Source organism: Lacerta agilis, chromosome 8, assembly GCF_009819535.1.
Source record: "Lacerta agilis isolate rLacAgi1 chromosome 8, rLacAgi1.pri, whole genome shotgun sequence".
Taxonomy (NCBI): domain Eukaryota; kingdom Metazoa; phylum Chordata; class Lepidosauria; order Squamata; family Lacertidae; genus Lacerta; species Lacerta agilis.
In genome coordinates this window covers 47,101,970-47,116,340 of record NC_046319.1, presented here as the reverse complement: position 1 = coordinate 47,116,340, position 14,371 = coordinate 47,101,970, and the positions used below count along the sequence as shown (strand labels likewise).

The following is a 14,371-nucleotide window of genomic DNA, read 5'->3' as shown; positions in this document are numbered from 1 at the left end:
TTGAACCTGGGATTGAACTCAGATTACTTAGCCCCTCCCCAGAATCAAGATGGACATTCTGACTCCATACAGAAGGTAGATTGGGTTTATCTAGTAGGTCTCTGGGTGATTTCTCAGTATATCAGGATTCTAGTTTCCAATTGTTTAACACAATAGCAAATCAGGCTGCTGATATGAATAAGGTTTGCAGGGGCGGAGTGGAGGCCGGAAGTGGAATTATTGTGTGGCCAGTCCCTGAACCAAAAACAAATTCCGGGGCTGAACATGTGCCAAGAAGCACCACATTTCCTTTTGGTGGACCTTGCGTCCTAGAAGCCTGAAGTCTTCCCACTCCTGGTTTACTAGGTAAAAATGCAACAGGCGCAAAATTGGATAGCATTACTCAATGTTATGTGTAGCCATTCTGATTCCTTCCAGATGTTTCAGAACACAACTCCCACCAGCAAGCAGCCATTATGTCCAATGACTAGGGATGATGGGAGTTGTAGTTTGCAACATTTAAAGGGCAGCATGTTGGCTACCCCATACCTTGTGCTTGGGAAGACTGTGCCCCTCAGAAAGTAATATCTCGGTAGAAAAATAATCTTCCTCCAATTTTTAGAATCCCGCTGATTCCCATGACTCAATAATGGCGAGATGAGAGAAGTGCTACAGCCCACTCAGTGGCTTTCATCTTGTTTGTTTTGTCTTGAGAATAAAACAGATGCCATCTGACACATACGAAATAGTCATTCACTATTGTGAAAGCTTAGCTCTGTCTGTAGGGAATGGGAAGGATAGTGATGTGGGTGCTCTATATGTCCAGGCTAGCCAGGAGGATTTCTGAAAGCAAAAGAAGCATAGTATTTTTATAAATATGGAATACTATTTTTTTAATTCTTTCTTTCTTTCTTTCTTGGACAATAGGGTGCATACTTTAAGGCTCTCAATTGTGCATTGGCAGCTCCACCTACCTGACACCTGAAAATACAGATGTACGGCAGGAAGGGGTAGTTTAGGGGGAATGGCCTCATGGGCCAAATTGGTGCCTGTGTCAGGCCTAATTCTGCTTGTAGGCTGTAGGATCCCTGCCCCTGATCTTCAAAGATCACCAGATGCCACCAGTTTACATGTCCGTGGAGTCAAGTAGCTTTATTATTCTCTGTGTGCAACATGATTCCCACATGGACACAGCAATATTAAGGTGCTTGGTTGTCCCCAAGAAGAAGACGGAAGAAGACATTAACCAGGAGGGGGCTTCAAGTCTAAACGGCAGCTGTGTTGTATGTCATCTGGGGAAATTTCCTCTTCTCCGGCTGTCATAGAAGCACTCTCATCACGCACCTAGAAAAATCCAAAATCCAGAGCTAACTAGAAGGCAAAACCCACTGGAATCTAGAGTTCATCCTCTTTATCTATTTCAGTAATTTGTATACCAATCTTTTTCTAATTGGTGCATAGGAGTTTCAATACAATGAAACTAAAAATGATGAAGGAACGGAGAATACAGAAGCAGATGTAATCCGTAGGTATATTTATTTGCATTACTCCTCACTACAGTCACCACGCCATCTTTCCATTTGCTCTTTTGTTTCCACCAGCTGTCTAAGTTTTAACCGTAACCTGCTTGCTGCAGGGGCTTCACTTCAGGTATTTAAGCAGTTGGGAGACGTAGTCCAAAATACCTGAAAGGCCCCAGGCTGGGGAATGCTGGTTCTGTATGTCTATTTAAAAAAGCAGCAGCAGCAACAACAACAATAGCAACAACCAAAAGCCCAGATAAGACCAAAGGTCCATCTAGCCCAGCATCCTATTCTGACAGAGACCAATCAGATGCCCATGGCAAACCTGTAATATCTCTCTGCTGTTGACAGCCACTTACTATGTTAGGTGCTTATCTTTCATTCAAGAGGCCAGAGAAATAGAAAGAAAATAAATTTAAAAATATCAAGTTGCCATAAGCACATTAAACCACTGGACCATTAGCATAGCTAGAAGGCCTTCTCAGTAGTGGCACCCTCCCTGTGGAAAGCTCTCCCTTCAGATGTCAAGCAGATTAAGAACTACATAACTTTTAGAAGACACCTGAAAGTTATGTAGGCAGCCCTGTATGGGGAAGTTTTTAATGTTTGATTATATATATATATATATATATATATATATATATATATATATATATATATATATATATAATGTAAGCTGCCCAGAGTGGCTGAGGAAACCCAGCTAGATGGGCAGGGTATTAATAATAATAATAATAATAATAATAATAATAATAATAATAATATTTAATGGGCTGGATCCCAACTTAATTAATTGAACTCAGTTCCTATTGCAACCAATAGGAGTTAATTTAAGACTCAACTAACTTGTCCCAATGATTTCAGTGTGACCTAAGCTCAACTAACTTCGATAGGATCTAAGTCAATGTCCCCCATTCTTCTGTTCCAGTATACAATATCAGGCTTTTTTAAAATTCTTATTCAATTCGTAGAATTTTGCCTTGCTGTAAATGTTTACAATAAGGTGAATCAATTTATTATAACTATCATCTAAACTTTCCTTAACCATTCAAACAAATTTCAAAGTTATCTATTTCCACCATCACCCCAGAATTTTGCTAAGCAAAATTAATCACACAATGTTTTAAGTATCCCGTCAACATTCCCAAGTGGCATGTTGTGTGAATATGGAGATTACAGGTTTGGGGTCCAACATGTGTTTTCTATAAGAGTCCCAAAGTTGCTACTGCTTGTTCAGGAGGCTTGGTGCATCATTTATGCCTGTAAACCAAAAATAGGGAACACAGGGGCCAAATGTGGCCCTTCAGGCATCTATACCAGACCCTTAGGTTTGTTTCAGGAAGTGCAAATGAGTGCAGTTTTGCATTAAACTGAATTTCTTCCTTATCCCTAGCATGAGTTCAGCTGAACATCCAAATGCCCAAGGTGATCTGCTAGATAAACAGATAGCTAGTTTCTATCATTAGAAACCAAGCCGCATTAAACAGGAGTTGCTTTAAGCAAGAGAGCCAGCTGGACAAAGAAAGGAATTATTTCAGTCTTACTTTTTCCACCTCCCGGAAAACACGAAGGAAGTTGTGTCTCAAAACGCCCACCAGTTCCTCCTCACTCCAACCTCTCCTTAACAGCTCCTCGATCAAGGCTGGATATTTGGAAACATCTTCCAGCCCCTCAGGGTACCTGCAAAGAAATTACAATTCACCATATAAGCCACGGTGCCCTTTGGCCAGTAATTGCAGAGAAGGGGCAAGAACAAAGCAAGGGGCAAGCTGCTTTCAACCAACCCTTGGGTGTTTTCAGTGGACTTCAAGAGCCCAGCTAGGAAGGCCACATTGAACTCTTGTAGCTTCCTACACGGTATGCTTTTTGCAGCCTTCATCAAGCTGGTGCCCTCTCATGGTTTTGGACTGCACCTCTCAGCATCCTCAGCGAGCACAGCTTGTGCTGATGGGAGTCGTAGTCCAAAGTATTTGAGGAGAGGCACCAGGTTGGCAAAGGCTGCTGTATGGTATATTCTTCTTTTCCCCTCAGAGGAAAGTCAATTGAGGGAGGCGGGTAGCAAATGTACTTGAGCTTCTCAATATCTCCCAACGACTCAGGTCTGGTAAAATTCCAGGTGAAATGGAAACAACTGCTTCACACCTTGCAGATTAATCCCAAGTGTAAAACACTGTTGTTGTTGTTGTTGTTGTTGTTGTTGCTCCTGCTGCTGTCATTTCCACATTTCTTTTCAAATGAAGCCAAGGCAGTAGACAAAAAGCAAACCGTAATGCCAAAAACAGTAATACAGTACCAATTAGATCCTAGCAGAGTGCAGCAAACCAAACAGCCAAGCAATCACGATGGGGGAAATCCATGAGCCACAAGTCCAGCCCCTTGTTCTCACAGCGGCTTATGGGATGCCCACAGTTTAACTAACTCATTAAGTTGTTAACAACATATTGATTTACTAGCTTAAGTCACTCAGTCTTGCCTATCCCTAATAATGTTTACTAACTTGGTCACTCCATCGTAGTCACCACCAATTCCGATATATTCTGAGCCTATCGTTGTCCTGATGTGGTCAAAATGATCTAAGGGGAGGATGGAAGAGGCAGCAAAACATGAGTTACATGATTCAGAAAGACCGGCAAACGTGACTAGTGTGGTTTGGGGTTGGTAAGTAATTGGACTGGGAGAAGAGAGATGAAATCAGAATTCAGCCATGCAGTTCACTGGGCAACACTGGGGTCAGTACTGGGTGTGGGTTTTTTTTTTTTTTAATTGCTAACAAGTGCATGGCGGGGCTGTCCATTTTCCATCAAGACTGCAGCATGTGGGGAACAGAGGTGTAACCCCTCCCTCCCACTCTGATCCTGACAAAGTCGATGCATGCACTGCAATCAGCAGCAGAAATTAATCTCTCTCTGGAATTCACGGAAGGGTTTTTTGTGCTGCTAATTGCAGCAGTGGCAATTTTCATTTATTTATAAAAATGTTTGTGCATTGCCCACTCATAAAATATCAAGGTGGTGTACAGCAATTAGATATAGATATAGATATAGATATATAGATATAGATTCTGTATAGACATAGATATATAAAACCAACACTGAAAAGCAGAACTGAACAATCATTATAATTACTGGCTACTCAATATCATTTTAATTTTTAAACTGTATAGGCCACTTTTGTAAAAAGGTAAGGAGACACAAGCTTGCATTCCAAATCCCTGCTGGTAGAGTGTTGTGAAAATGTGGAGAACTGAATTTAAGACTGGGAAAATGAGAACAGTGGAGAACTGAAAGTGGCAGATTTGTCCCCCCCCCCCACTGCACTTGACTCCTGCCCTGGGAGGTACACACCTGCTACAGTCGAAATGTCAACTGCATCCTTGTCACAGCCCAGTATCTTGGTATGGAAGGTCACCATCACAATTCCGTTGTTTGCTTTCTGCAAGGAGAGGAAGGCAAAATGAATGGTCAGCCCATTCACCACAATCCAAAGTAACACTTGCAGTCTGATAGCGTTTTCCTAGTGTTCACAATTGGATTACCTCAATGCACTCCGCGTGGGGCTACCCTTTGGGTTATTGTTGTCATCATTATTATTTATTAAAGTTATTGGTCACTTTTTTTACCAAGGGAACTCAAAGCGACTTACAATATATAAGCAAACAAATGCATACAATGAAAGTGGCATGAAAGGAAAAACAAAGAAAAATCTAAAAGACAATCCTATTTTTTTTAAAGGCAGGATTAAAACATTCCATCCGCCCAAGGCCACAGATAATTAAGAGCCTGGTAAAAAAAAAAAAAAAAGTCTGGCAAAAAAGCAATGTATTTGCCTGGCCAGTGGCGTCGCAACTGGGGGCGGGGGGCGGTGTGGCCCGGGTGCCATGTCTTGGGGAGGGTGACAAGAAGGCACCCCGCAGGGGCTCGCCCCGCCACGGCGGCGTGAGCAGCCATCACACCGCCACAGCTGCATGTGGAGGATCCTCAATTTGCAGCTGCAGCCGCAAACAGAGGATCCCCACGCTGCCGGCAAACCACTATGTACAGCGCATGTGCGGCGTCACTACGTACGGTGCATGCATCATATGTAGCGATGCCACACATGCGCCCTACATAGTGACACCCCGCCCCAGGTGTCATGACACCTGTGTTGGCCCCTGTGTCTGGCACCAGGCAAATCTTGTCCTCTGGTCAGTTCAGAGGCTGCAGCTGGTGCACAACACGGTAGCTTGGTTTGCTTGCAGGGGAAAACTACTGCCAGCGTGTAATATCTTGCAGGCTTTGCACTGGCTTCCAATTTGCTACCGGGTCAAGTTGAAGGTGTTGGTGCTAACATATAAGGCCCTAAACAGCTTGGGACCAGCTGTTCGACAGTGGAATTTGCTGCCAAAGAGTGTGGTGGAATCTCCTTCTTTGGAGGTCTTTAAGCGGAGGCTTGACAGCCATCTGTCAGGAATGCTTTGATGGTGTTTCCTGCTTGGCAGGGGGTTGGACTGGATGGCCCTTGTGGTCTCTTCCAACTCTATGATTCTATGATTATCCGAGGGACCACCTTATCCTTTATATACCCAGGAGATCACTGCAGTCTGCAGAAGAGTTTCTCCCACAAGTTGCAAAGATCTCAGAAGCTTACTCTGCAGTAACTCAGAGCGAGGCCATCAATGTGGTTGCCCCTGTTGTTTCAAACAACATTCCTGTAAAACTGTGACAGGCTCCCACTACCGGCACTTTCTGGAAACAGCTGAAGACATTCTTGTTCTGACAGGCTTTCCCAGTTAGATAAATGGGTCTTTGCCACGAGCATCTGTTTTGCTGTGTTTGTTTTGCTTTAATGTTATCTGCTGGTGTGTTTTTTTAACTGTTGTTTGCTGTTTCTATTGTCCATTGCCTTGAGATGATTGTGTGCAAGGTGATCAATAAATTGATGGAGATGATTCAATGCCTCTTGGTGGTGTGGTGCAGAAGTACGCACAATTTGTGCAGAGATTACTCTTTTGTTGCTTTTCTGCAACACAGCTACCCCTCTGGAAATGATCATGTGCAAAACACAAAATGCCATTATGTGCCCGTATCAAATGGTACAATATTTTCAGTTGCAGATACGATATTCCACAAATATTTGAATATTCCAAGTATATCAGTCACCAAACAGTCACAGAGGAGAATAATTTGGGATCAGTTTGGTTTCTCCTCCCTTCTTAAGCAATAGTCACCCATGCTTTAAGACACTGACCAGGAACGGGCTGTGGCTCAGCAAGACAGCATCTTCTTTGCATTCAGAAGATCCCAGGTTCAATCCCCAGCATTTCCAGGCAGGACTGGAAGAGACTTCCTGTCTGAAACCCTGGAGAGCTCCTGTCAGTCAGTGTTGGCAGTACTAAACTAGATGGACCATTATAATACAGCTTTATAAGTAGCTCTCCACCTTGCTTTTACCTGGACATCTTTGAACTGGTTCTCTGAGGAAGCATTTTTTTTTTTTACTGACTTTGCAGCTGAGAGGGAAAATGTGCCTCTGAGCCCCCTATTATGTCCTCCCTTTGCATGGGTTTGGACAAGCATTAAGCTTTAGCTACACCTACCAGGAGGTGCAAAATATGGTCAGGGACGTTCCTTGGGTTGTTGCAAATGGAGAAGGCCGAAGAATGGCTGAAAATGACTGGTGCGCGGGAGACGCTGAGGGCAGCTGCTGCCGTTGCGTCAGATGTGTGAGATAAATCTATTAGCATCCCAAGACGATTCATCTCCTTCACCACTTCCTAGCACAAAAATAAACAAGACGCTTTCATCAGTTTTGCTACTCTGGCCAAAAATAGAGCACAACTCATATTTCACTTTGGCAATGGAAATATATGCATTCTATTTTTCTTGAGCTTTGAAAATGTCTGTGGGGAAGGGAGAGCCAGAAATTGGACATGTATCCTCGAGTTGACAATGAGACATAGCAGCAAAAGAAGCTAATGTCATTCTAGACTCCATCAACAGAATTATGGTGTCTGGATTAAAAGAAGTAATATAGCCACTCTATTCTGCCTGGGTAAGACCCCAGCTAGAGTACTGGGTCTAACTCTGGGCACCACAGTTTAAGAAGGATATTGTCTGGCAAACTGAAGTGTCTCTGCTGACAATGTTGAATTCCTCCCTATAAGTCTGGGAGTTGGGTGGAGATAGAGAATTCCAGGAAAATAATTCTCAGCCCCCTCTGCAAACTATAAACCCCCAGGATTCTTTGGGGAAAGACTATTAAACTGGCCTAAAACCCAGACAGGTGATAATAAGCTTTTGTTGCTATAGGATGCTAGAATGCTTCTTTCGTAGAGAATCAGTAGTGGGCATTGCAGTTCATCAGTTTACGTACTTTGCCAAAATCAGTCAAGCCAACAGTGTTAGGATAGTCTTGTGATTGCTTTGATGATGTCTCAGCCCTAAAAATGCAGGGAAGGGAAATGATTATTCAAATGGAAAAGAAGTACAAGGAATCATCTAGCCCAGTACTGTTTACACCTGTGTATTTTGGGTATTTCTTTATAGTGACCTGTATTAAACTCATTTCTGAATCAGCACAGGTAATCTCGGGCTGGATCTAGACACATTTTTAAAAAAAAGTGTTTCAGGAAAACGTGTTGTAGACTTCCAAATGGGAAATCACATTGGCAAAAGGCAGGACTTCACAGCGCCATCTGTTGTCACACTGTTAGAACGCATACAAAACGCTTTTTCCTTACTAATGTAGCTGAGTCCCCAATCTCTTTCTAAAATAAAAAATAAAAAATTCCTTCCAGTAGCACCTCAGAGACCAACTAAGTTTGTTCTTGGTATGAGCTTTCATGTTTATGCACACTTCTGCGGGTATCTGAAGAAGTGTGCTTGCACATGAAACTTCATACCAAGAACAAACTTAGTTGGTCTCTGAGGTGCTACTGGAAGGAATTTTTTGTTTTTTATTTTGTTTTGACTATGGCAGACCAACACGGCTACCTACCTGTAACCAATCTCTTTCTGTTCTGCTTGTGGCTCACTGGTCAACCATCAACCTGTGGAATCTGAACATTTGACATCTTCTACCCATGGGCCCTGCACTCACTTGCTTCATGTAACCTCACAAGTTCCTTTCAGTGGTAGGGCTTTTTTTTTTAACCACTATTGGCCATTCCTATAATCCCACCTCCTTGAAGGGAAAAATACATATATTTTCTCACTGCAGGAATACATTAAAGTATTTTAAGCAGTGTTGGTAAATCCCAGAGAAGGAACACTTGTTTGTAGTTTACCAGGGAGTGTTGCAGTTATGGGTCAGTGTCATGTACCGAACTCCCAGCTGGTAAAACATCCTCAGGGTCGCGAGGCTGCTGTCGATGGAGTGTCCCCCTTCGATGCCAATCAAGCATGCTATCTTTTTGCTGTCAGTTCTGTCAATGCCTGTATTTTGATCAGGAAGACAGATCTGAAGTTTACCAGGCACATTAACACAGAATGATCAAAAGAGAGCAATACAGGGAGCTAATATATACATGGACTGCTCTGTTTGGGCACACTTACCATGTAGTCATAAACTAGCTTAACAGTAATTTCAGTTCCAGTGTGGGGCAGTAGTTAGAGTGTCGGAATGAGGAGACCTGAGTTCAAATCCTCTCTTAGCTACAAAGCTCACAGGGTGAGTGTTTGGAACAATTATGAGGGTAGAATTCTTATCTCCCACCTCTAATTTCCCAAAGCTCTGTTAGTGGAACCAATGGTTTCCTTTTATGTATAAATATGGAGTGTACCGGTAACTCATGGAGACATGTGGTCTTTAATAGTTAGAGACAGTGCAGTGTAGTGCAGTGCAGTGGTTAGTGCTTGTCTAAGACAGGTGGGAAACTTTATTATACCTGAGGGCCACATTGCCTTCTGGGCAGTTCCAGGGGCCACATGGACCAGAGCTCAAAGTTTGGAAAGCATCCGAATATAAAAATCAATATCAAGCGTCACCTTCAGAAGATGTCACCAGTTCCAGTTCATCATAGCTTTCACACATCCTTTTGACAACATCAATCTGCTCCAGAGTGAGGCGCACGGCATCTTTCGTCTGAGCACTACACAGAACATACACTGACCAAAACTGAAAGAAACATGAAAATAGAGTTTGTCAGCATGAGTGGGTGGATGGGTGGAAAGCTGGAGCATCTCTACGGCCCTTTCCAGCTCTGTGATTCTGCAATTGTAAGACTGGCATCTGGCCAAGAGAGGGGAGGGCTGCTAAAATGGTCAGACTGATCAGATGGATCTAGCCAGGAGCATTCTTTTGTTAGACAATTTCTGGCAATGCGTTTCTATGGGAACCAAGGTGGTTCAAAAAGGCATAGATGATGACTTGTCACCTCACTCCCAGCCAGGGGTAGGAAGGCAGGCTAGGCCTGCAGTGTGAGGCAGGCAGGCAGAGAATTGAGTTTTGGGGCTCTGCAAAGCGAACAGCATTTTGAGGGTGCTGGCTGCCTCTCCCGAGATCTAATGTGGGTTAGGGCTATTTGTTGGAGTATTTAAGCTGTGCTTAACCTGCCCATTTGAAAACCAGTCAATTATCGCAAAAATGCCAATAAGCCTGCGTTTCCCAGTGGTTGCTGGTGCCCATTGGGACTGGCAAGGTGGAAGGCAGGAAGGATGAAAGAGGGAGACAGTCAGTGACAGGCAGCGCTACTTCTGCCTGCAGGATCCTGCAATGGCAACCCTGGGATTTAAGGAGGAGGGAACTGAAAGGCAGTGCTAACCATGGCCTAGTTGTAAGATGGCCACCAGGTGGGGTTGGCTGAGGGCAGACAGAGTTTGATGGGGCAGTGCCCTGTTCTCTCTGATCAGCAGCCTCCACTGCCGCCACTGAAAGAAACCAAACTGCTCCCTGCTGAGAGAAGTGGTTCCCTTCCACAGGCTGCGCTGCCCCTTAGCCAGGAGAATGTAAATTGCCTACAGTCAGGGACTTGTCCGCTAAGGAGACTTGCTACATCTGTCAGGAGGGTCGTGGGTCATGTTTAACTTGCCCTCTCATCTGTCAGGTCCACAACACTGTTCTACTCGCCCTCTCCTTTGAAGAGCTGTCAGGGGACAGTCCTCCATTTGCGCAGCTCCAGTCCAACACCATTTTAAAGATAAAGAAGGAAGGGCAGGAGTGTTGAAGAGCTTTTGCCCACAGAGGGGAGCTGAACTTGGCTCCCAATCGAAAGTGTTGCCATGGCCAACACTAAAACTCTACGTACGCTGTGCAGCCATCTTAGTGGAGGGGAGTGTGGTTATTTGGGGGCAGGCATTGGCAGCACATGCTGCTGAGGGCCTCCTGACATATGGTGCTGGCCTGGTCACTAACACAAAATCCACCAGAGGGGTCCAGGTTGGCCAACCAACCAACACCCAGTGTCCCATAATAGTCAGAGCACCAGACTAGGACTGAGGAGACACAGGTTGGTCACAAGCTGATACCTTGCCCAAATCCTAGATGCAGCATTAATTGTGTACCCCATACAGAAATGCAAATAAAGGGGAAATATGTTTCCATACACACCCTCCAGCATGGTCTACAATCTAGCCTTGATTTCCACCTCCATCTTTCCCATCATGGCAACAGACATCCAGCCAAAGCTTGAAGTGTACTCATCCTTCCCCCATGCTTGGTCTCTGGCTCACTCCAGCAAGGAACTCAATCCAAGAGTACGGACCTACTTCCCCCCAGCAGGACTTCCGGCGAGGACGCCATTGCGGGCGGTCGAGGGTCGTTTCGGCAGCGAGACGACCCTGGCCAGCCCCAGGGGTAGGAGCTCCGCTACCGCACAGCGGGCTCCGTTAAACCGCGGGTCGAGCGTCCCGCGGCATGGGCTCTCCAGCGAGCCCACTATGGCGCTGAACCCTTCTCCCGTTCCCCTTGTAAAAGGGGCGCGGGAGTGAAGGGACAACGGCGCCGGGCTGTGGAGGTATGCCCCAACCGGGCTAGCGAAGCGGCGGCTGCCGCCTGCACTGAGACAGTCATTCTACCTAATTTGGAAGAAAAAAGAAGAAACCCGTAGGCCGTGAGTACGGAGATAATTGGATTTAAAACTTTTGACAATTGGCACTCCGGGAGGTACGTTAAAAAGGAAGCCCGTTCCTCCCTTTGTTGAATGAAGAAAATAACATTGTTTCTAGCTGCTGCTGCAGTAGTGGATACAAAGTTTCTATGGAGCTTTTTGACAAGTGAGATTGACTGAACCCCTTTTAGGGGAACTAAGTTGTTGGAAATATTTCTTCTTGAAGTTGTTGGATTGTAATCTTTTCACCCTGACTCCGGGGAAAATGGCGGCTGAAACTTATGGTTAAAGATGGAAAAGTACTGAAACTTGATACCCTCTGCCTACTTCTACCATGCTTGGTTTCGTTTTTAAACTGGCTTTAGACTCGGGATTGACACATGAACAAAGGATTATTCTTTTGAAGTTAGAACTGCTAAACCAGAAATTAAATTTGTTGAACCAGGATGTCGAGGAAAAGTTATATCCCACAGGAAAGACTCTTGAGAACTTGGTTAAATTGGAAGAAAACCTTGTTAGGGAACTTGAGGAAATTTTTGAGAAACAAAGAACAGTGACTATGCAACTCCGAGAAGATGGAAAACCCTGTTGGTGTGAGAGACCCAGGGTTAGAAGACAATTTATATCCAATTTCTGGGGTGAGAGCCCAGAAATGAAGGGAAAAAGATTTGTGAATCTACAACTAGAAGATGACTGGAATTTTGAAATGGAGATGCTGGAAGGTGGTGATTTGTGTTCCCTGGAGTTCCCTGCAAGGATGTTTATGGACTGCGTCTGGACCTTTGGCTTTAAAGAAATAGGGTGAGAATATTTAAAATATAATTAGGATGGCTCACTATGGTACCCTGAAGTCAGTGTGTTAAGAATTTAAGATTTTGAACTAGTGAAGAGAAATGTGAATTGTTTATTAGCAGCAGTTTAAGTGAAATAAGATGTATGATTTGAGTTAAGAAGTAATAGGTTGTATTATGAAGTAAAAATAAATATTAAGAAGTTTGTTTAGATATCTTGGATGATTTAAACTTTAGAGATGAGAAGTTATTAAAGTAAATTAGAATTGGAACCAAAGGAGAGAAAACGGGGGAAGTCACCCCGTGTAGATTCAAAACAAGATATATTTTTTTGTTGTTGTTATAAGCAAGAAAAAGAATTATTGGTGTTTTAGTGGTGGTTTGTATTTGTTTTTTATTCTGTTTTGATTGTTGTATGTGTTGTTGTATGTGTTTTGTTGTTCTTTGTTGTGTGGAAAACCAATAAAATTCTTGTAAAAACAAAAACAAAAAACTACTTCCACCCAGCAGAGAGCCTACCTGGGCACCCACATGACCAGCCTGGAGCTTCTCAATATTTGTGGATGTGGTGCTGAGGGTCCTTAAATCAATTTTACTCAACTGGTTTTTGTAAAACCATCTCAGCTTCAGTGGCAGATCATTGTGCCTGAAAGATAAAAAATACATAGTGGAAGAGTTAAAGGATTTTGTGTGTGTGTGTGTGTGTGTGTGTGTGTGTGTGTGTGTGGAAGGGCAGATCCTGAAGTTGAGGCTCCAGTACTTTGGCCACCTCATGAGAAGAGAAGACTCCCTGGAAAAGACCCTGATGTTGGGAAAGATGGAGGGCACAAGGAGAAGGGGACGACAGAGGATGAGATGGTTGGACAGTGTTCTCCAAGCGACTGGCATGAGTTTGGCCAAACTGCGGGAGGCAGTGGAGGATAGGGGTGCCTGGCGTGCTCTGGTCCATGGGGTCACAAAGAGTCGGACACGACTGAACGACTGAACAACAACGTGTGTGTGTGTGTGTGTGTGTGTGTGTGTGTGTGTGTGTACATCATTTCCGTATTTTAAAAAATGGCATTCAGACAATGCTAGCAGCACACAGCACCCACTAAGACTTTTGGGTTGTAACTATTTGATTAAATTGAAAGCTTTTTGCTTGCAGATTCAGGCCATATTATTGCTTCCTGCTCAGTGTGGCCTGGGGATTAGTAATTAATTGCCCTCTTTCATGCTGTTTTGTTCCCAAGTGGGGGTTTTAAATAACTGATTCCTATTATTTCCCCCCTCTTCTCTTTCCATTATGATAAAAGAGGGGGAAAGGGGAAAGAATAGTAAGAAACTGGAATCTAAGTCCCCACTATGAGAAATTAAAGTTGATTATCAGTAAATAAGGGGAAATTAAGGGAACACTTAATTCACTAATCTGACCCTCAGCCACCCCAAGAAATAGTGTTTTAAGTACCGTGAATAACAATATTGAAATGTCAACATTGAGATAGTAAATCTAAACAAGAGTTCTGTAATATGAGCACCATCATCTAATGGCATAATCATGTTGGTGCAGAATTTGAAAGCTTTCCCTTGGGTACAAAATGAGGTCTTTTTAGCACAGCATGTGATACCTCAGGCTTGCCCATGGTGCCAAAAAATAATAACACAACAAGGTGTCTTAATGAATTTTGGACAGGGAGACGAAGAAAGAAATCGGGCCTACCCATCGATTAAGGGGACTTCCACCATGAGGTTGACAGCCCTCTCTCTTAACGATTCATCAGCTCCAGCATCCCAAATGCCAGGAAGCAGCAGCAACAGCTCCAGCAGAAGCCATTTCAGCACAATCCTCTTCAGGTCCAAAAACATGTTTGCTGAGTGGCAGAAGCAGGGCAGCTTTAAACTCAACTGGTAGTTTTATCTTTTACTAGTTTAGCTCTGAAAGGAAGAGGGGAATACCCACCTGAAATCATCCATCAGCCTTGGCCTCTTCCCACAAAGAAAGAAAACACATGTTGACCCTGTTCTGAATGAGCTCTGGAAGTCTCTTCTTGAAAGGCTCTCCTCCACCCACACCC

At 43.9% G+C, this 14,371-nt stretch overlaps 1 protein-coding gene across 1 annotated transcript; it reads right to left on the bottom strand.

Annotated features, from left to right (window-relative positions):
* Positions 1-1,104: 1,104 nt before the first annotated feature.
* LOC117051939 (dipeptidase 2-like) lies at positions 1,105-14,162 on the bottom strand. Its single transcript, XM_033158667.1, has 10 exons — positions 14,017-14,162; positions 12,837-12,963; positions 9,467-9,596; positions 8,767-8,914; positions 7,854-7,920; positions 7,078-7,254; positions 4,847-4,934; positions 4,000-4,075; positions 3,047-3,182; positions 1,105-1,323 (listed from the first exon to the last, which is right to left on the bottom strand). The coding sequence occupies exons 1-10, from the start codon at positions 14,160-14,162 to the stop codon at positions 1,222-1,224; spliced, it is 1,197 nt and encodes a 398-aa protein (XP_033014558.1). The 3' UTR covers positions 1,105-1,221.
* Positions 14,163-14,371: the final 209 nt, after the last annotated feature.